At 40.8% G+C, this 22,867-nt stretch overlaps 2 protein-coding genes across 3 annotated transcripts; both read left to right on the top strand.

The window, feature by feature from the left end:
* Window positions 1-302: 302 nt before the first annotated feature.
* On the top strand, window positions 303-6,283 carry cops2 (COP9 signalosome subunit 2). Its single transcript, XM_046392815.1, has 13 exons — window positions 303-527; window positions 1,021-1,134; window positions 1,220-1,297; window positions 1,392-1,517; window positions 1,615-1,704; window positions 1,802-1,879; window positions 2,196-2,370; window positions 2,508-2,686; window positions 2,937-2,989; window positions 4,258-4,355; window positions 4,454-4,536; window positions 5,109-5,167; window positions 5,765-6,283. Exons 1-13 carry the CDS (start codon window positions 474-476, stop codon window positions 5,907-5,909), a joined length of 1,332 nt encoding a protein of 443 aa, XP_046248771.1. The 5' UTR covers window positions 303-473; the 3' UTR covers window positions 5,910-6,283.
* Window positions 6,284-6,386: 103 nt separating this feature from the next.
* Window positions 6,387-21,629, top strand: secisbp2l (SECIS binding protein 2-like). 2 transcript variants are annotated; one of them, XM_046392758.1, is made up of 18 exons: window positions 6,387-6,691; window positions 9,774-9,985; window positions 11,134-11,461; window positions 11,579-11,717; window positions 12,434-12,657; window positions 13,121-13,145; window positions 13,287-13,399; window positions 13,817-13,912; window positions 14,047-14,157; window positions 14,495-14,662; window positions 14,833-14,974; window positions 15,291-15,466; window positions 15,589-15,721; window positions 15,832-15,994; window positions 17,052-17,272; window positions 17,370-17,524; window positions 17,757-17,976; window positions 18,834-21,629. In XM_046392758.1, exons 1-18 carry the CDS (start codon window positions 6,671-6,673, stop codon window positions 19,451-19,453), a joined length of 3,267 nt encoding a protein of 1,088 aa, XP_046248714.1. In that variant the 5' UTR covers window positions 6,387-6,670; the 3' UTR covers window positions 19,454-21,629. The 2 variants fall into 2 exon arrangements, with proteins under 2 accessions (XP_046248714.1, XP_046248707.1); XM_046392751.1 differs by having other exon boundaries at window positions 13,284-13,399.
* The last annotated feature ends 1,238 nt before the right edge of the window (window positions 21,630-22,867 follow it).

Raw genomic sequence — 22,867 nt, 5'->3', positions numbered from 1 at the left:
CCATCAACTCTATTCTGGACTACATCTCTACCTCCAAACAGGTATGGATAGATAGTTTTATGTGTCTTTGGACCTCGCAGTACCAGGTGTCTTTAATCCACATCTCTTTGAAAATTATTTGCACTTAAGTAAATTAACGTCAGTAAATGCACTTAGTTACTTTCGACTACTACCATTATTATATTGGACTGTTTAAAAATTTAACAATTTAACTACAACCATGTCATGCTAAGTACAACAGCCAGTTGACTTCAGCTAGTGAAACCCACACTATTTACAGTGTAGCGGCGTTGTGTGTGTGTGTGTGAGGCGATCCAACAGCTCCATCTATGGACGGAATCGGTTTCTTGCTTCTCGCCACCCTGACACACCACCTTACGATAGCTGCAAAACACAGCACAGGCCGGGCTACCGTCTGTGTCTGAATAAGCAAGCAGGGGAGGACTAAGCAAGGAGCAAGGAAGACCTTCAAGATGTCTGACATGGAAGACGATTTTATGTGCGATGATGAAGAAGATTACGATCTGGTATTCACGCTTGAATTTACACAGCTTGCGCTTCAATTTTAACCGTTTGCCCGCTGAGCGCTAACAGTGAAGTGCCGGGCTAGCTAATGTTAGCTGTTTAGCTAGCTTTTTGGCTAATGTCAAACTGACAACGGATGAGTGACGTTAGCTTCCTAGCTAGCTGTCCACAGTTGGTTTTAGCACTAAAGCAGCCTGCTAATATCAGTAAACATTAACCACGCTGGATAGTTAACTTGGGCTACAAGCGTTCAGCTATCGCTGGTTTGAAGTTATAGGCAGGAAAAGCAAACCCGTCGGCTAATTAGGAAGCCATGGCGTTGGCTAACTCGCTAGCTCGGGGCTCATGTTTGCAGAATCATATTCATTGGCAATCTGTTCTCCTTAAGTGTGTTAGCTAGCTAAGAGTTCCTGTTATGTTTTGCTAGCAGGCGTTTCAGTGTTTGAACTTGAATTTGTGAATTGAACTTTAACATGCTTATATTCTCAAACTTAGGAATACTCAGAGGATAGTAATTCAGAGCCAAATGTGGACCTGGAGAATCAGTACTACAACTCCAAAGCCTTGAAGGAGGATGATCCCAAAGCAGCACTCAGCAGTTTCCAGAAGGTGGAGTGGTCCTCTATAAAATAGATCTCAGTTACTTAAAAACAACAGTATTTGCTGACATTTCTTGGTTTCGTATTGTGTCCAGGTATTGGAACTAGAAGGCGAGAAAGGAGAATGGGGATTCAAAGCACTGAAACAGATGATCAAAATCAATTTCAAGCTGGTATGTGCAGTAACACGTGCTGTCATTTATTTACACCAATCCCACCTGACATGAGTGTTTGATGAGTGATTTGCTATGTGTCTCAACCCTGCAGACCAACTTCCCAGAGATGATGAACAGATACAAGCAGCTTCTCACATACATCAGAAGTGCTGTCACCAGGAACTACTCAGAGAAATCCATCAACTCTATTCTGGACTACATCTCTACCTCCAAACAGGTATGGATAGATAGCTGTATATGTTGTGTCCTTGGAACTTTCAGGATCGGGTGTCTTTAATCCACATCTCTTTGAAATTTATTTCCTCTGTTACTAGATGGACTTGCTACAGGAGTTCTACGAAACCACACTGGAAGCTTTGAAAGATGCAAAAAATGACAGACTGTGGTTTAAAACTAACACAAAGGTATACAAAGGTCCTTCACTGCTCTCAGGCATCATTACATCATAATTTCTTGGTGTAACTCTTGCTCAGAAATGTGTGTTTTGTTCCATCCCTGCAGTTAGGGAAGCTGTACCTGGAGAGAGAAGAGTATGGGAAACTGCAAAAGATCCTTAGGCAACTTCACCAGTCATGTCAGGTAATTAGGTCAATTTTAAATTATTGTCTGTATATCCAATAATTTGTTTCGTTGGTTTGCTACAAAGATGAGATTTTACCTTGCAGATCTTATAAGCTATATTGTGGCTGTTCAGTTTGTTAATTGCTCATTAACTGTCAGCATGAAACCAAATAATTCTTGTGTGTATGCAGCTCTTTAACTTACAGCCACAACGTTAATGAAAAAAAAATTAAATTTCATTAAAAATCTTTGTGCATATGAATGTGTGTGTATGTATGATTGCACAGTAATGATGATCTAACAAGCATTTGTTCTATTTTTATGATAACTACAGACAGACGATGGAGAGGATGACCTGAAGAAAGGGACACAGTTGTTGGAGATCTATGCTTTAGAGATCCAGATGTACACAGCACAAAAAAACAACAAGAAATTAAAAGCTCTTTATGAGCAGTCACTGCATATTAAATCTGCCATTCCTCACCCACTTATAATGGGAGTTATCAGAGGTATGATGGTGTACATGTCTTTGTCATTCATAGAGAAGTTTTTTTTTTTTTTTTTTAGCTTTGTGTTAAATGTGACTGTTACACTTTACGATTGTAGCTGTTTGTTAAATGACCTGTGCTTGTTTGCTCCCAACTAGAGTGCGGTGGTAAGATGCATTTAAGGGAGGGTGAATTTGAGAAAGCCCACACAGACTTCTTTGAGGCCTTCAAAAACTATGACGAGTCTGGAAGTCCAAGAAGGACAACATGCCTGAAGTACCTGGTCCTAGCCAACATGCTGATGAAGTCAGGAATAAATCCTTTTGACTCTCAAGAGGTATAAAAAAAATTGTTACTGTTTGAAATGTTTTTCTAACAATATGTATGTTATATGTAAGAATATGAAACACAAATCAAGACAGACTAGTGGTTGCCACATTAGTTTGTCAAGTTCGAAGCTGAATTTTTGATAAAGCACAGCAAGAATGTCTCTAATCCGAAAGTATATTGGGGGGTTTTGCACTTTAATCAGTTGATTATTGTAGTTTTAGTGCCTGACATAACTTTTCATATTTTTTTTTCCAAAGGCCAAACCATACAAAAATGACCCGGAGATTCTAGCAATGACAAACTTAGTAAGGTAAGCACACATAAATGTATTAATAGAATTTTGTCTTCTTTTTTTTAAATTGACTGCCACAGCTTTATTAAGGAGCATAAATGGACAAGTGATAAGAATAGTGTGTAACCTAACATTCTTAGCTTTAACCTACCATGTTTGAACACTGCTTGAACAGAGATGGATCTAAAATTGTTTACTCGGTAACATCCTTAAATTCAACACTTAATAGCCTTGTGCTGGAACAAGGCTGAAAATTAGCAGGTCCACCCAGGTGTCATGTTGCCGTCACTTTAGCTGTAGCAGCTGCAGATTGTACCGTTTTCTACTGAGCAAACAAGACAGATGTTAGTGGATTTTAGTGTAAGTCATCATTCAAACCTTCGGGTAATGACTTTGTGGTTCACGTTTTATTTTCAGCTAATAGGCTTGGATAATGGGGCCTGTCTGATCATATCATTATTTATTATATTTTATCTTGTTCTTTATTTGTGATGACACAAAGCCCTCCTGACAAAACATCAGTATGTCATTGTGAGGAGAAAACATCTTTTTGAAGAGAAGAAAGGAGAAATGTAATCTGCTGTGATTGAAAATGAATGGTGAATGGTTTTGTTGTGTGTCTACATGCTCTCAGAAGATGCAGTGTTGCTTCCTGCAATTTTATTTTAAAACAAAATTGATCAGGAAAACTGTATTGTTGATGGTCAGAACTATTAAAATTGACCCAGAGTGTGACTAGAGATAGATATTCCCACGATGGTGAGTGGATAGTTATCTTTTGGACCCAGTTGCCTATACAGTATGGCCTTTGGTCAGCGTTTCAGCTTTGCTGTCCCTACTATATGTGCCAATACTACTTCTAAATTTTAAATTTAATTTTTAAATTAACAACATTATGGTCTTAATATGGGTTATAAAAGTTACACAAACAATTTCTTGTCAACGTTAATGTGTATTTCACAGTATTTGTATAATTATGGAACATGTCAGTTGTCTTCGGAAGGCCTTTAGTTGTCTTCTTCTTCCTTGTTTGCTCTTGTTTGTCTTCATGTTTACATCAGTAACAGGCACTGTCTCAAATTGTTCTGGTACCATGCAGTTATATATAATTTGTATTGCATAAACAAGAAACTAAGAACACACACCCAAAACCATAATAAGAATAGTGTTTACAAAAAGTCTAATATTTTGGAATTTGTTTGACAGTTATCTGGACGAGAGTTTTTGTGTGGGTCATGGAGACACAATGTATAGAGTATAACAACAGGCACTGTTTTTCCTTCCAGCGCCTACCAGAACAATGACATCACTGAATTTGAGAAAATCTTGAAAACAAATCACAGTAACATAATGGATGACCCCTTCATTAGAGAGCACATAGAGGGTGAGTGGTGAACGTGACTTCAGTCCACATGCATGATAAATGTGTTGGAAAAACTCCGTTCTCTGAAGTATATCTTATCATGTATTGTTGCGTTGCAGAGCTCCTGAGGAACATTAGAACTCAAGTACTTATCAAACTCATCAAACCATACACAAGAATACACATCCCTTTTATTTCTAAGGTGAGTATTCAGTGACTTTATTGGTTATCTTTCCTCTTTGGTTGCATTCTGTTGGCATGTTATTAGATATTCATTTTAGAGCCAAGTGACTTTGTGTCGGTTTTAAATAAATCAATTATTTCCACTTTAATTGTTCTGTATTTCAAGATGATGTTTTTTTTTTCGTGATTCAAGTTTTATGTTGTTATATAACACAGGATTGTACAATGAAGTGATATTTGAAGCCAAACAGTCAGTTCAGTTTCATGTCAGTTGCTTACGTATAGGTGCCAAAAAGACAGCATTAATATGAGGAAGTAATGGAGGCACTTTGTCATCCCTCAGGTTCTTCTCTCAGTACACATGGCTGTCATCATTAATTCTAGTACATAGTGGGAATTTGTTAATGCTTTTTTATTTGTTTTGTTGTTCAGAAACTTGCATGATGCAATTTTTCCATAGGTCTTTTGCAGCACATTTAACATAATATTTGTGATCTGCAGTGTGTTGAACCCTGTGTGTCCTTCAGTGTTAAATCATACTAGTTGACACACTACTTTACAGATATCTTATCTGTTTGCCTCATGTTTCAGGAGCTAAACATCGATGTGTGCGATGTGGAGAGTTTGCTGGTCCAGTGCATCTTGGATAAGTAAGTTTTTCTCTCACAACTCTGCTGAGAAGTTGAAGAAAAACATGGTTTCCTTCCTGTAAATAGTTCCTCATAGTTCGCATCTTTTTGCCCTTAAGGCAGTCATGCGGTATGAATTGACATTAGGTTACGTATTGCACTCAATTAATTGTCATAGTGAGCTGTTATTTCACTTCACATCCCAGGTCTTACAGGTTCTGTGACGTAAATGACTTGGAAGGGAGTCAAAACATTCTGTTAAATTCAAATGTGTTGTATAAAATGCTAAAACTATCACCTTTTTTCCTGCAATACATACTTCTATCTTTAAAAATACATTGTAGACTTAAAGATTATTTGAGGATTTTCATTACGATGCACCCTTAAAGTATACCACATATTATTGTTGTCGTTAGCTGTCTTAGCAACCAGATGAGATATACAATTTAAGTGCAAGAAGATTCTGGGAACTGCTGAATCAGCAGGTCAAAGCTTTTAGATGAGCTTGACTAAATTATTGGGAGAAACTGGACAGAATTTAATGCGCTAGCTTTATTTATTTTTTATGTTGCAACATGTCTGGCTTCTCTGCTTACTGTTTTTTTGTGTTGTTTTAAGCACAATCCATGGGCGAATTGACCAAGTCAACCAGCTACTAGAATTGGACTACCAGAAGAGAGGAGGGGCTCGCTACACAGCTTTAGACAAATGGACAAATCAGCTGAACACACTCAACCAAGCCATTGTTAGCAAACTCACATGATGGCATGTAAAATCAAGAGACAAGGAAAGTGGCATGTTTTAATGCATCTATAAAATATGCTACTGTGCTTCTTCAAGTATGTCCTCTGAGACCAGATACACAGCGCAGGTTTTGAATATGCCATCAATTTCAAGACGACTCCAGGAACACCAAGAACGTGTTCAAAGTGTATTGTTTTGTGGTGATGAGAGGAAAATCACTGACACTTATTTTTGTTTTTTATGTTCCTGATTGGCAGATCCTTCCATGTGCAACACACAAATGCTTCAGTTGTTTAAAAAAAAAGTCCAAATGTGTATGAAAACATGCTGTGTACAACACAGTATTTTAACGTATACTGTTGCCTGTTGGTAATAAACATTTTTCTCTCTGCACAGTGTGTGTCAATAGGTTTTTATCGTTTATTGACATAGAGAAGTCTCTGTTTTGATTTTGAAAATATCATAACGCACTCGTGACGTACTGCATTCCCCAGCAGCTAAAAGCTTTCTGGGCCTCGGCGGTTTCCGTGCCAGGTGACTCCCATTTCCACCCTCAGTGGTCTGATCGCTCTCAGTAAAGCCAGAGCGATTACAGTCTGTCTAGAGAGCGCAGCTAGCTGACGCAGCAGCATCTAGCAACAGTTAGCGGTTAGAAGGGATCGGGTGTGAGTCTCTCCAAGCCTTCAGTGATTATTATTTACAATGAAGAAATTAAAAAGGGCCACATCCTGACGTCCGCATTGTGGTCAATGACGGCCTGTCTCGGTGTTGGTGACTGACATGGACGCCAGTGACAATAAGGTACAGTCTTTTTTAAAAATGATTTGTTTTTTGTTGGGGTCTTGCTAAAGGCTTAGCCCGTGGGAGAGAAGATAGCGTTCTCACAGTTAATTTCTGCTGAGGCCCAAAATCAGATACTCGTAATCGTTATTCAAAAAGCCGCTGTTATGTTGTCGTACTTGCAAATTGCAACGGTGCTTAATGGTAATTTCAAATGGCTATTTAGGTCATTAGCCATAGAGACAGCACGATAGTTTTGGGTGTTTTGTCTTGCGATGGAGTAGTACAGTTATCCCTGTTGGCTAGTAAGCTAATGTTAAACCAGCTAACGATAGCCCCAGCCCTTAACTAAAGATAGCGGATTATGAGTTCCTTGTCTTCTGACGCAGCGTATGTGTTTTCGGTCATTTTACAGAATTACGCAGATTTATTTCCATGACAGTATTTCCCTTCAATAATACGAAGCCCAGAAAGACAGCTTGTGTCAAGTGTTAACTGTGCTAGGTAGCTAAAGCTATGTCACAGCTGTCATTTGACGACGCTTGTCATTTTGTTACATGTATAGCCGTAGCTAAGCTAGCATTGTTTTTAGAAAATATCGATTGACTACCAGCTGGAGTGGCAGAATTCAGATGGTTACGAAGTTTCAGTCAGGTCGAAATGCGTGGATGAGTGTTGTTGTCAGGATAGGCGGAGGGTTTCGCGGATAGTCATCAGAGGAATGTCTGGTTCTTCTGCATGTATGGCATTCCTGTGACGCCGATTGTAATGCAGAAAGTTTAGTTTGCTGTCCCCAGGCTTGGTGCCAATGTCTGCCATTCACCTGACGGCGAGCACAGTGAACGAAGGTGTTTGGCTGGCTGACATGTACCTGTGACCTGACCGCTTCTGAAATGTGTAATTGTGTTGTGATACTCTTCAGTTGTCCCCTCCTCTTAAAAGGGTTAATGCATATGCTCTTTACACACAGTTTACCTTGCTTTCAGTACAAAAACAGATACCATCTGCTTGTTTTGGAAAGCAACTGGTGTGAGAATAGATGCTTACACAATCAGAGGCTTGTGAGATCAGTAGCCCCCTGTCTAATCACTCCAAGATCTGTCATCCCAACCGAATGCACATCTGGATGTGACCTCATTGCCTTTTTCACAATCACAGCTATTCTCATTCACCCTCTCACACAGATGCACAAAGACACACATGGTTGTATCAAGAGATGGATCCTCTGAAGAACTGTTTTTCCTCACAAAAAGTTAAAATTTCTCCTCTAGTGTTCAGGATTCTCAGCAAGTGCACACAAGGCCTCCATGCTATGGTTTACTGTATAATTAGCTTATCATGTAGTACTGTCTCTACTTTATCCTCTCAGACTTAATCCTGTAACAACACCCTATCAGCTATACTCAACGATCGTACAGGTTCAGACCAACTACTGCAGTCCTTTACCTTTGCGGCATTATTAGTCTGGTTATGGAGGCTGCCATTACTTCCTGGGGGTTTGTAATCTTTCTTTACTGAATTGGCATAACAGGCTCCATTCTCCACGGCTGTCTAGATAAGATGGAATCTGTAGGTTACCTAAGGAAAAGTGAGAGAACCACCCACAGACAGTAGCAGTGGGAGACAATAGCTGTCTGTGTGACATCCAGAGGCTTCACTGATGCTCTATTCATGCATCCCAGCCACTGTTTCAGAGATGTAAGGGGGCGTCTTTGTACTCTGAGCCATGTCACCTCTCCTCATCCTTTACAAAATAGCAGATTATTTTATGGGGCCTCTTGGACAAAGCTACCACCTTGGGCTAGACCACTATGATGTCAAGTGAGTAATACTCAGAGGTGTGAACGATGGGGCAAGAGTGGTGGTTGTACTTAAGAAAAAAAATCTTTTGTGGTTTTTGCCACAAATTGGTCATTTCAGTTATTTCATGATTTAAAGTGTGATGGCATTTTAACTCTTTGACATGTGGAACCAAATCACTGTAAACCAAGAAAAAAACAGATAGTTGACAAGCATGCAAATTAAAGTTAAGGCACTGAGAATAGTTGGTGTCATTCCTAAACATTTCCTTACTTTTTGAGGCTGTGTCTCAGTTTTCTACAGAGCAACTGTCTGAAATGGTCGATTGAACTTGGAAGTACTTTAATGTTTCAGTCCTAACCCTGTTTTCTAGTGCCACAGACCTCTAATCTTTGGCCTTTTTGTGTCCTGCCGTGTCATTTCCTGCAGCCTGATTGCCTGGGCCATAAGTCGGGAGACCCATAAAACCAGACTGACTAGAAGAAGACCTCGATTTTTAGCATTATCATGCATTTTTTGAGTTATGCACATTTGGATTGTATGTGCATGGTATACACAGGAAAAAGTCCTTTGTACATGTACTTGATTTGATTAAAAAAAAAATACCCTACAGTACAATATGTCTCATAAAGCTGAGTATAATGTTTGTCCCTTGGTGCTCTCAAAGGCCATCATGTGTCAAAGACTTTGAGGGAATTAGACAACATAACACATAAAGGCTCGCACACCAAATGTGCACCTGCTACAATTGCCCTTCTTATTTTCTCTTATCTATTTTTAGTGTTGTTTCATCCATAGTGGAGTAGATGATAGTCGTTGTAAATATATTCAAAGAGAAACCATTAACTCCTTTTGGATTTAAGGTACATTTTGAGGTCACCTCATTGTAGACCATATTGACAAGAAGATGGCCCTTGTTAATACTCTGCCTCTGTTTATCCAGCTTCAGATTTCTTAGTCACATGAGAAAAGAACTGTGAAAAATGCTTGGAGCCCTTTTTTTTGTACTTTGCTTAGATCCTCCAGCAGTTGCTTGTTATGTCATCTTTGAACTCAAAAAGGTTTTATTTCCTTGTGGTAAGCCCTGATGCCCTTCATATTGATGTGGATTGTTGTTCCCACCCTACATCTTTCCCATTTTATCAGTGTGGGATGCCAATAAAATAATATAATTCTTGGCCTTGATAAGATAGCATAGAGTGTGATGACTGACTCGAGGAGCTTCGTTTCACCATTCAGTTATTAATCGGCAGCTGTTGCTCACAGTGTGACAGTAGTGGCTGTTGATTTGTCTTTTGCACAGGATGTGAAGCTTTCAGCCGAAGTGGAGCCATTTATTCCGCAGAAGAAAGGTCTCGAAGGATCCCTAGTCAGCATGAGTCTTTCTGGAGAGGCAGGTGGTGGAGGAGGAGGTGGAGGCAGTATAGGTGGAGTCAATGGAGGGGTGGAAACCACTCCCATACCCAGCTACCTCATCACCTGCTACCCTTTCGTCCAAGAGAACCAACCCAACAGGTACCATTACCCCGTCACAGCAGGGGGAGATGTGGAAATGAGTTAAATTCTAAATGCGGTCCCTTCAACCCCATTTAGCTCTGACCTAATGGCTCCAGTCATTCTGGTTCATGACAATTCTGGGTTTTGCCAGTGCTGTTAAATTTGGCAGAAATATTGCTATTCCCTGTGGCATGAAGTCCGCATTTAGCTCTGCCCAAGAAGAAGAAGAATAATCTGCCTTCTTCGGAACCTCTTCTATTTTCAGAATAACTCTTTTACTGCGCTGTTTACTGTATTAAGAAGAAAAGAACACCATATCCCTAATCACAATTAGATACTTGAAACAGTGTGTTGAGTTAGAGCCATTGGATGTAGTTTAAGACTGCTTAATTATGAATGGAAACCTCTCTGGTGTTACAGAGTTTACATGGAACCACAATCTATGTTTCCAGTGGCTCGGTCTTTGTCCAAAGTGATCTACTGTGTCCTGCACACATCCGTTGCTTTGTTTCCTTCCCCCCCATTTGAATGCAAGGAAATGCTGGCTCTAGTAGGCTGGCTGTGAAAATGTCATCTGGATTCTTATCAACACTTCTGCGTACCATGTGCACACCCCTTAACAAACCAACCATCATGCATATTACTGTGGCATTAGGGGTATCACCCCTAAAAACACGGTTTTAATCATATTTTCGGAAACACATTCTGTACAACATCACTGTATGTTTAGAACATGATTCAAACAGAGAAATGCTTTAAATAAGGCAAACAAATTAAAAAAATAAAAACAAAAAAAAAACTTCACAATCACGTTTCCTTTAACTTTCAAGTACTGTCTAATTTTGTATTTTGTTTTTTATCTCTTCTTTTCCCACATGTCACCAGTGCACAGTACACACTTAGCCTAAAGTTGACCTACATTAAATAACACTTTGACAGCTTAATAGCTTAGTATGAAGACAATGCCTGCATTGCAACCTTCATTTTCTGGTGTCGAATAAAAAATCACTGTACACTTGAAAAAAACTTTAGTGAAATGAAAAACTGATTAAAAACGAAAAGCCAGGATTTCTTATACAAAAGTGAAGGAAAGAATTTTTTGAAGTTGGTTGAAAACATAGAATATCATAAATAATTTAACATTTTACTTCTCTGCTGCTCCACAGGCAACATCCTGTGTACAATGGAGGGGAGCTGCGCTGGCAGCAGCCTAACCCCAGCCCTGGTGGTTCATACCTGGCCTACCCCATTTTGTCGTCCCCCCAGCCTCCTGTCTCCAATGACTATGCTTACTACCAGATTATGCCTGCTCCATGCCCACCTGTGATGGGCTTCTACCAGCCCTTCCCTGGCACCTATGCAGGGCCTGTGCAAGCTGGAGTGGTCAACCCTGTCTCGGCAGATGTCAGTGAAAGACCCCTGCCTCTGGGACCAGCATATGGAATGGCCAGTCAGAGAGGGAGAGGCATGATCCGACCTAATGTTTTCTCAAAGGTACTTAAGGTCAACAGCCTCATTGTCACAGGTTACTTGTCACGCCAAAAAGCAGCCCTCCTAATACTCAAACTATTTAGTGAGCATCCCCCTGCCTCTTTTTTATTTCTCCCACAGCAACAGCTGGGTGTGTGTCAACCTCCAAGGGGACGCAGACCTCCAACCAGGAGTGTAGCAGTGCAGAAGGAGGTGTGCACCTTTGGGCCTGATGGTAGGACCAAGACGGTCATGCTGGTGGATGCAGCACAGCAGACTGGTAAGAATACTGTGGCAATAATTGAACATGCACAGTACTTATGACAAGACAAGACCACTTTATTTATTTGCATAGCCCATTTTTACAAGCAGTTTGTCTCAAAGGGACTTATCATGCATCTTGTATACAGAGTTTCTTTAACAAAATAAATAGAGCACAAAAACTCTTCCAGCTAAAGACAAGAAGCATGTTAATTGTTGTAGTGGGAAAATTCTGATGCCAAACATTCAGCTAAGTTTATGGCCGACGTCAGTGACCTTCTTCGGTCCTGTGGCTGAAAGGAAGCTGAAACCCAAAACATTCCACTCTTTGTTATAGTAAGCAGCTTTGCTTGAGAATAAGAATCTTTCCTGTCAGTGAGGAAGTAGGACACAATGCAAGCAAGAGTGTTGTCTGGTCTTACAGGTTGATGTTGACGATGCTTGTGCTTAACTTTTGAAAGAACTGGAATGCAGAGTTACTAGTTGGAGAGGTTAACTTGTGCGTAGTTTGTGATAAGACTGTGTAAATCATGTTTTATGTCACATGACAAGTGACCGTGAAGTCAAAGTAAAGTTCAGTGATTGATCTCCAATATTTATGGTTCTTTTTATGGCTTTTTTTTTTTAAACAAGTATTATTATTATTAACACGTGTATTAATGATGGTAGCAGTTTTATTCCACTTTGTGACTCTGAGTTTCACATCAAAGTTTCCTCTTTTCACTTTGTCCTCAGATTTCCCAGGTGAGGTGTCAGGACGGACTGCTGCCGAGCGGGCGAGTCCTCTGCTGTGGAAGAACCGAACAAAGAGAAGACGGGCGTCCCATCCAGGTGAAATCTACAACGAGCATGGTGCCAGTGAGGCAGATATAGACAGCGACAGCGGCTACTGTAGCCCCAAACACAACCAGGCCACAGGGGCAACACAGCGAACAGGAGAGAATACAGCAGCACCCACAGTAAGTCGGCTACTTGGCATCAACTCCCGAGCCAACAGATTTGCTGTAAACTGTAGAACTTGTTTTAACCCCTAATCAGTAAATTAATTAGACCATTAGAAGAGCAGTTCTTGATTTTGGTTTGGTTCTATCAAGGTAAAGATTTGAAAGTAGGAGTCAGTCAGAAAGTAGGAAGGAGAATGTGTAAATAGCGAAAAAAGTAAAATAAAACAAATAAATTTAAATTTAAATGTTTCAATTCAACAGATGAATTTGAGAGGAAAAATTCCCTGAACCATTTAGCATATTTTCCTTTTATTTTGCAAAATTACTGGATGCAAATTTTACAGGCAAAAGCTTCACATCAGATCTACAAAATGAATAAAAAAATCCAGAAATACTCGACTGCTTAAAGGTGTTAACATTCAAAAGATATTTCAACGTGTCTTTTCTCTCTGTTTTCTGTGTTTTCTGTGCTGTACAGGGAGTAGAGGCTGGCGTAATGACTGGTAAGTTTGATTCATGTTTTTAATGAGGTGTCAGGAAGAAGCTTTCCTTCCCCTCACATATCATGTATATATTAAAGATTAAAGGTGATTTTTCTTTTAGCTGATAATTACTAATAGTTTTTTTTTAAATTTCTTCAGCAGGTACCTGGGTAAATGTAGCCTCTCAGGCTACCCCAAAGTCCTGGGGAGACAGGAATGGCCAGTTTCACAGAGCAGACCAGAGGAAGAATCCCGAGCAGAGGAACTTCTCACAGGTACAGTAGATCCCACTGGAGAATATGCATTTTTTGGAGACTGACACAGTTTTTAGAAAAACGGTAGTAATCATTAACCTACTGTTTAGTGGCATTTGGAGATAAAATTTGGCAGAATATCTGTATGGTGTGGACATTCATTTACACTTCTAAATTTGAGCAGAGCGCTGTCAAGACTTGTTGCCAGTTTCAAATGCACATCTCTCGCATAATGCACATTGATAGCATTTGGCGTACAGAGATGATATATGAAGTTAAAAAAAATAAAAATAGACATTAACAGGAGAATATGCATGATTCAGTCTAAAATGAAATACTGCCTCAGAGTCACTTTTTCCATCTCTAAGCATTCTTATATTCGCTCTTGCATCCTCTGCAACCCTGTCTGACTGTTCAATGTGCGTGTCTGCCTGTCAGGATTTCCACGGTGGCTATCCAGGGCGCGTGCCCCCCATCCAATCAGAACAAAGACTACAGCCAGCTGCGGTCAACCCAGAGCCCCTGTACTTTGAGGTGGGAGAAGATTTTTCTGTGAATTCCATTGTAAATGAATACTCAGTGCAGCACTGTTACCGTCATACTCGTTATAGATTTATTCTGTGCAGAATGTGTTTGTTGTGCTGAAATGTTTTCCATGTGTTTGTCAGGATGAAGATGAGTTCCCAGATCTGGCTGCTGGAGGGACTGTTCAGCGCAGCACCAAACCAGAATCTACTCCAGCCCAGACAAACACGCAGCCTAAACTGCCCAAAAACTTAGTAAGGGAAAGCACTTCCTGAAGATGACTCTCTTTTAAGGCTCCCTGTTTCATGTTCTGTTTGCAGGACTTAGAAAATACTAGGGGTGAATATGAGGGATATCTCTCACTCTCAGATATTTTGATTCATGTCTAGGTACACGATTTACCATATTTACAAAAAAACATCCAGCAATACAATACTAATTCAATTTTTAACTGAAATGCTACTGACTGAGCATTGTTCATCTCAGAGACTGGGCCACTGCCATCGCTCTAAATCCAAATTTCTGACTTCTGTATTGATCATTTGTTACACTCATGCTAAATACTTAGTTGTGTCTCTTCACGCATCGCAGCTGGACAACCTACCAGAAAACTCCCCTATCAACATTGTGCAAACACCTATCCCCATTACCACTTCTGTTCCCAAGAGGGCCAAGAGCCAGAGGAAGAAGGCTCTGGCTGCTGCTTTGGCCACTGCACAGGAGTACTCTGAGATCAGCATGGAACAGAGGAAATTACAGGTACGAACCTGCTCACTTTCTCCTGGTCGTGTAGCTTGGGCTCGCGCTGAACAGTTATGGCTTGTTAATGTGTTTCTCTGCCTCATTTCGCCTGTTCTGGTCCTCTTCAGCTGTATTTGACTGGTTCATTGTTGAGACCTTGTTATGTCTTCTCTTTCGTCGCCCGGCAGGAGGCATTCACTAAAGCAGCAGGAAAGAAAAGTAAAACCTCCGTGGAGCTGGACCTGGGAGACATGCTGGCAGCTTTGGAGAAACATCAGCAGGCAATGAAGGCCAGACAAGTCACCAATACCAAGCCGCTGTCTTTTACAGGTCTTTATTAACTCTGTCAGACATTAGCAAGCAATCTAAAAAAAAAATAAATGAACAATTTGTTCAGTGTCAGTGATGGTCTACTTGTTGCCAATATTCCTGTTTGCAATCCTAAAACTGAGGATTATCTGTTTGCACTTTGCCCCGTCGTGCCGCGTTTTAGAGTATCTTGCATTTATGTGTCTTTCCTCATGTTCTAATGATCATATAACCTCTGACTCCCACCATGAACCAAACACTGTAAATCTGCTATGCACATGCATGTACACATACTCACATTTTGCAAGTATACCAACTTTGTTGTGCTTTGCTCCAGTTGGAACAACTACTCCGTTCCATGGTTCAGGCTCGACCAATGTGCCGTCCACGTTGAAGGGCCACCAGCAGCCACACTCAGCCCCACATAATTCTCTGGATTCGACTGCACCACGTGTCAAGAGAGGGAAGGAGAGGGAGATCCCCAAAGTTAAACGGCCAACGGCCCTTAAGAAGGTTGATTTAAGTATTTAGTCTCCATAAATTTGAGGATTGGTTACAATAAAGAGAAAGAAGCTTTCTTTGAATTTGCAAAAAGTGCGTTTTTGACGTTCCGTATTTGTTTTGTGTTGGGATAGATTATCTTGAAGGAACGTGAAGGGAAGAAAGGGAAGGCAAGTGTGGAACAGGAGTCTTCGGGCCAGGAGGAACATGGGGAGGAATGTCTACATTTCACTGATGATCTTCCACGAGAGCCGGCCTCCCAAGAAGGTGAGGGTTATTCATTATTAGGAAATGAAAACAATTCATTTGTACCCATTTTTATTTCATACCTGATATATTTTCCAGCTGTTATTTCTGGTTTGTTGTTTGTGCCATAGACAATGGTCTGAGCGTGCCCAGTGATGCATCCCTCTCCCCGGCCAGTCAAAACTCTCCGTATAGCATCACCCCAGTATCCCAGGGTTCTCCTGCCAGCTCTGGCATTGGGAGCCCGATGGCCTCAAACGCCATCACGAAGATCCACAGCCGACGTTTTAGAGAGTAAGTACACACTCACACCCCACATGGAGTGAGAAACGGGGCAGACATTCGGAGGAGTCCCCCGGGATTGGAATGTCTCAAATATGTCCAGTGTGGTAACGAAAATACTTGTTCCACCCAAAAATCACAGAGGCTTGCTGTGAGAATCGTACTCTGAAAGTTAACGGGTGTTTTTAAGGGCGGGACTGTACAATAAGGAATTGTAGAGTACGGCACTGATGCCTAGCACATTGTCTCTTCTCAGCAAAAATGTATGCTTGTGGTCACAAACACGGCTTTGTCCCTCCATGTCCTCTGCTGTAGGCCTATTGTCCCTGCCCACTCTTCTCTAACAGATTTTGCATTTAAAGCATCCAAAAGGCCTCTGTAGCCAGGCTCCTCCTCTCAGCTCTGACCTCCTTGACCCTTGTCACACTACGTCCACCTTCCGATATATTTCGACGACAAAGCTGCTGGGAGTATTCATGAGCAGCTTTGAGGCTTATCCTGAATGAGATACCAAGAAAGTATTATGGCATTACCATAACCAGCAAGCAGTTAAGGTAGTCATGAGCAGCTGTATAAAATTTGAGTGATTTAAAATTTAAGAGAGAAACGGACATTTTAAAACATTTTAGGGCTTCATCACACTTTTATCATAGACTGTTCTGAGGGTTGTCTTTTCTGTTATTTTTTTGGCCTATGAAATATCGGGAAAATAATTTTAGAAAATGTCTATCAGTTTACTAAATCTGATGTTAATATCAAGACATTGCTTGTTAGCTTGCTTGCTTTGTTTTGCTGCCATCAGAGAATCTTTATAATAATTCTTTCAAAAAATAATTTTACATTTATCAGTTATCAAAATCGTGCAGATTGTTTTGTTGACATTTCACTGTTTGATTAATGAACTCATTTACGTTTTCATAAAGTTTTCTTCACCTTTCACGGTGTTATTAATGCTCATTAACTTTACTGTCAACTTGTCACTGTTTTGAACATCTGTAACTTAGATTACTTTTCCATCTGCCCTCACATGATTGTTTGTTTTTTGTTTTTGTTTTTTTCCCCTCTGCAGGTACTGCAACCAGGTGCTGAGTAAGGAGATCGATGAGAGCGTGACTCTGCTGTTGCAGGAACTGGTTCGCTTCCAGGAGCGGGTCTACCAGAAGGATCCCACTAAGGCCAAATCCAAACGCCGCCTGGTCATGGGTCTCAGAGAGGTCACCAAGCACATGAAGTTGCATAAGATAAAGTGTGTTATCATCTCTCCCAACTGTGAGAAGATCCAGGCCAAAGGTGAAGAATGTTCCTACACTATTTTCAGAAATATATTTCATCAAATTGTCTGTACATCATTGCACATATGAGTCGCTCACTGTTTGCTGTGCTGCAGGTGGTTTGGATGAAGCTTTATACAATGTAATCGCCATGGCTCGTGAGCAGGAGATCCCATTTGTGTTTGCCTTGGGCAGAAAAGCACTCGGACGCTGTGTAAACAAGCTAGTGCCTGTTAGTGTGGTTGGAATTTTCAACTATTCTGGAGCAGAGGTAAGGAACTCGCATCCACTAAAAAATATTTGTTTGTTGTAAAAAAAAACATTCTGTTAATGCTGAAATATTAATCCACCTGATCTATGTTAAGGTTAATGATTGAAATATCAGTCTGTAGTTGTCACCAAAGAGCAGTGGAGGAAACACCTTGTAAAAACTGGATTGTCTCTGATGTCTCCTATGTTTTTGGCCTCTTACTGACTTGGCTAAATCCCTCTTCCACCTTTAGGGTCTCTTCAACCGATTGGTGTCTTTAACTGAGGAGGCCAGGAAGGCCTACAAGGACATGGTGTCAGCTCTGGAGCAGGAGCAGGCTGAGGAGGCTCTAAAAAATGACAAGAAAGTCCCACACCACATGGGGCATTCCCGCAACCACTCTGCTGCTTCTGCCATCTCCTTTTGTTCTATCTTCTCTGAGCCTATCTCAGAGGTCAATGAAAAGGAATATGGTAAGCTCCCTCACGTCTGGCTCTCTGCTTTTGCATTTTTGTCCTAATTTATTTTGTCAATAATTTAAAGTGTATGGAGCTCCTGGATCTGAAAATGAAGTTTTAAGTTTTAAGTGCTTTAAACCTGCATTCTTTCAAATGGCCAATGGGGGGACAACAAAAATGAAAGTCAGTTTATACTAAGCAAGCTTATTGAGGAAATGACCTCACTTCTCACTTGATTTATTACCTCAGAAACAGTTTCCTAATGGGTTTCTGCTCTCAGTCCTCTTCTGTACAGCACAATGTTCATTTTGTAAATTATGGTCCAATTTAGGGTAAAACAGACATTGAAGCAGGGTATGCTTTAGTACGTGACTATGTTGTGATTAACAACCTGGCCCACTTCTAAATGGTCACTAGATAAATTGAAAGGGTTGGCAGATGATTAATGGGGTAGAAAAGAAGGAAAAACAAATTTATGCTTCTCAAAATTCATTCACTTCATTGACTTTTCTATGATAATTGGCTTTTGTCAGCGTGTTGGATGACTCAGTTTCTTTATACCTCATAACGTTGTTTAAATCAAATGATCTAATGGAGACTTTCTCTTGGGTGGAACCATGAGCCCGATATCTGGAGCATGTGCCAAAGACCCCAGTAGACAGTTTGTAAGAATCCCCAAAGACAACTGATTTAATCCTAATAAAATGTCGTAGGAGTAGGAGTATAAAGTAGCATAAAATGAAGACTTTCAAGTGAAGTGTACGTTCTTGAAAATTGTGCCCAGTTCAGTACTTGGATAAATGTACTTTCCACTGTCTGTAATGTTGCTGAGATAAGAAAATGGAGCATAACAAATCACTTATTTTGTTCAGAGACCAACTGGAGGAGTATGGTGGAGACTTCAGATGCCCTAGAGCCTGTAGAAGCTGAGCTGAGTCGCCCAGCACCTTCTGCAGCTCCCCAGAAGGACGGTGAGGCTCTGACAGCCACAGCAAGCACCACCCCGGCTGGCTCCACTGCCGGCCAGCCCAGGGCGGCGCCCCTGACGCAGAGTAACGGCGAGAGAGACGAGGTCCGCGTTGACGACCGGCTGGAGCTGGCCTCCCAGCAGAGCACGGAGACGGGCTCGTTGGATGGGAGCTGCAGGGGCCCGCTGAACTCCTCCATCACCTCCACCACTTCCACCCTGGTCCCTGGGATGTTGGAAGAGGCAGACGAGGAGGAAGAGGAGGAGGAGGACTACACTCCCGAACCCATTTCCGTGGAGGTGCCAACGCTCAGCAGCCGCATCGAATCCTGGGTGTCAAAGACTCTGGAAAACCTGCAGCTGGGAAAGAGCCAGGAAAGTACAGAGGAGGAGGAGGAGGAAGAGGAAGACGATGAAGAGGAGAGAGGGCAGAGTGAGGACGAGGAGGACCTCGATTCAGCGGACATCACAGAAACGGCGAGTGAGGGTAAAGAGCAAGTGGAGGCTAAGAAGGTCACGGGCTGATGTCAGCTCCGATCATCTGTTCTTACATACACTCGTTCCCTCGTGTCCTTTGTCACACTCTCACGTTCCTCTTCACAGCAGCCAGCAGCTTTCCTCCTTTGTCTCTAACCCCTGACACTGGACATAATCTCAGGTATCCAACCAGCTGACCAACACACACCCACACCCACAGCATTAATACAATACAGAGAAACTGACCAACTTAATAACATACAGGGTCGCAGACCAAATGACAACTAACGCAGTTTGAAGGTTTTGCAGTTGACACCAACTCTGCTTTAAAAAAAAGCACTCGTCTTTGTCCTCGCTTCTTCTTCTGCCCATAACCTGCAACACTTGAATTTAGACGGAAGTCTTTGACTTTCCTCCCTATGAAGATGAACTCTTTGAGAGTCGGGGACGTTTCTGGGAGCAAGTGATGAGCTCTAAAATAATACTGAACTGCTGTCTGTGGATCACAGAAGAGGAAGTTTAGAGCCTTTCAGCTCCCATCTTACTTCACACAGAGCTCAGAAGGTTTACAGCTCTGCAAGTATTTGTGTGCTTGTGTATTTGTGTGTGTGTGTGTGTGTGTGTGTGCTTTGCAGGCACATAGGTTGCATTTATTTTGCTGTGTTCATTAGCTTTATCTTTGTAAATAATGTATGTGTGGGTTGTTGTTTTTTGTTTTTTGTTTTTTTTTTCACCTGACTGCTCTGTGAGGGAAGGACACGTTTTTTTTCCTAATCACTGCTCGGTTTCCTCACAGAATATTACAGTGTCAGGGGTTTTGTCTTTCTACAAAATAAATCATGTCCGCCCGTCAGAGAGTGTTTTTTAATGTTCACATAATAAGTGGCCCATTCTGTATTCAGATGATTTAAACGACTTAACTTCTAAGAAGCAAAAAAAAAAAAAAAAAAAAAAAAGCTGTGTGTATATAACCTTGTCTATGTGGTTCTGCTACAGTATATAATGGTTTGTCATATTGATCTTGCCTAGTATGAAACTATTTAGGGTTGTTTTCCTGTGACTGGAAATGTCTTGAGTTCCCAGATGCTGTCTGTGCGTCATACAAAAAAAAAGTTCTCCTGTTCTTGTTCTCTCTGGTTAAGTTTGTTGTCTGGTTGGGGTTTGGCAGGGGGGCTCTCAAGCTGACTTGGTAATGATTTAACACCTTTTTTAGAAGTCTGTTCATCAAATCTCCCCCCACCCCATCCATCCAGGACGATAGGAAGTACATTTTGTGTTTTGGTAACAAAGCATTTAGACACAGAGCTTAGTTAAGTTGCTCTTTACCAGCATTGGCTCCATTTGTCTTTTAAAATGTGCCACTTAAGTCCAACATTAACCAATAGGAAAAGCAGTTGTTAACTGTTATTAAAGAAATGACGCAATTCTCAAGTTTACATAAAATCAGAAGTGTTTGCTTACAACCGATGCAAATCTTTGTAGAGCTCTTCTAGATTTTATAGACGGATTTTTCTGGGCACCCAGCTGACACGCTCCCTGATCGGGGGCGCAGTCACCTGAGGAAGTCAAAAAAGTTGTTGCAGACTCGTGTGCACACTAATGATAAACCCTTTGTAAATACAAGTGTACAAAAGAGAGTTTGATTTTGCATTGTATTATAAAGAAATACAATCATCCTGTTCTTAAAGCCATTTGATAGTTTTAACATTTAAACAGTGGGAATCCAGTTCGATAGTGAATCATGGTGAGTTTTCAGCCACTCGCTGGTGATAAATGCGGCGTGTCAATGCAGTATGTCGGGCTGTATGCAATGTGAAGCCCTGAGATGGGAGATGACAGTGTACTGAATATCATACTTGGGATTATGAAAGTATTTCTAGTTTGATAAAAGGTACGCTGTGTGTGCAGGCTTTTTGTTGCTATGACTTCCATCAAAGTGTTTGAAGTATGTTAATTGACAGCAAGTGTGTTTTTTGCACTATGTAAATACGTACTGGTAAAGGTCTTGTAACTAATGTGATCAAAAAACAAACAAACAAAAAAACGGTTCGGTGAAGTACTTTTTCAGCGTGTTCCTCGTCTTTATATGGATATTTAAGACTGTCTCTCCTTTAAACTGTACATCGCTAGCAACATTGTTAAAGGCTGTTTTCTCATAATCCTGTTATCTCTCTTAACCTTCATGGACTGATGATTAACATCATTAAAATGTTGTTTATGTAAATCAATGACTTATGCCTCATCCTCTTATCCACTTTTTTTATTAGCATGGCCACAATTAGGTTGAAGACAGAAAATGAATCTGCAACTAGTTTGATAATTGATTAATCCTTCAAGTCAAGTTTTAAGCAAAATTGAAAAACATTCCCCCTTTCCAGGTCATGAAATGTGAGGATTGATTGATGCTCTTTTTTGTGTATATATGATGGTAAAGTAAATATCTTTGGATGAAATGAGTTATGTGAATAAGTTTGGCTCATGTGAAAAAGAAATCGGTGTTTCCGAGACAAAATGGTAAATCTGTTAATTGATAAAGTAGATTTAAAGAAGATTAACCAATAATTAAATTAACAATAATCCTGCATTGTACAGTCCTGTAGATTGCAGTTTTACCGAATGACCACTAGGAAGGGACAAAGCTCTTCTTCTCACTTGGCTTTTTTGCTTAATGACACCATAGCTCAGGAACAAAAGGGCAGATTGTGACCATATTTCATATTTGGCTGCATGCTGAATTGGTGACACTAATCTTGGGTGTCCACCCCGGAACCGTGCTGACTGTATAGATCTTCTGTGCACGTGTGTGTGTGAAGCATCCACGTTTTGGAATTTGTCCTTTCTCTGCAGCAACTTCATACTTGAAGTTCACCGGTTTCGCTGATAATGAGCTTCGGGTGATTCTCGTCGCATCATGTGACGAAGCGCTCCATCAGTCGCTACATGTAAGAGTCTAGACGGACATTAATGTAAACTTGACCAGAGCACTGAGCCGCATAACTGCAGGTCACATCCAGTCTGCGGCTGTCAAGTTCATTTGTTTTCAAGAAAAATTCTGAAATCAGAAATTGCTCCTTACTCTTACATTTCATAAAATCACCCTGTAATTCCAGGTCTGCCGTGTGGAAGTACTACTACACTCACTTAGATAATAATCTTTTAATCAGAAATAAGTAGAATATGCAAAATGCTCTGTGATCGGTGCCTGGAACATTACTCTGATTGGAATCAAACAGTAATGCAAATATCTGTCGCTTAACTCTCCTTCCTCTTGTGTGCACATGCAGGTCATTTGAATATTACATGCATTAGGGACACTGTGGAATGTCTTTTGTTGTGTAAATCAAGTCAATGCGAGCAATTTCTGTCCTCATTTTCAGAAATGAAGGGACATTGGGAAAAGGAGGAGAGCCAAGCTAACAGTGCATCAACAGCAACAATTTAACAGCATCTCAGAGGTGCAAC

Source organism: Scatophagus argus, chromosome 1 (assembly GCF_020382885.2).
Source record: "Scatophagus argus isolate fScaArg1 chromosome 1, fScaArg1.pri, whole genome shotgun sequence".
Taxonomy (NCBI): domain Eukaryota; kingdom Metazoa; phylum Chordata; class Actinopteri; family Scatophagidae; genus Scatophagus; species Scatophagus argus.
The sequence above is the reverse complement of the archived record's forward strand: the minus strand, read 5'-3'. Positions and strand labels throughout refer to the sequence as shown.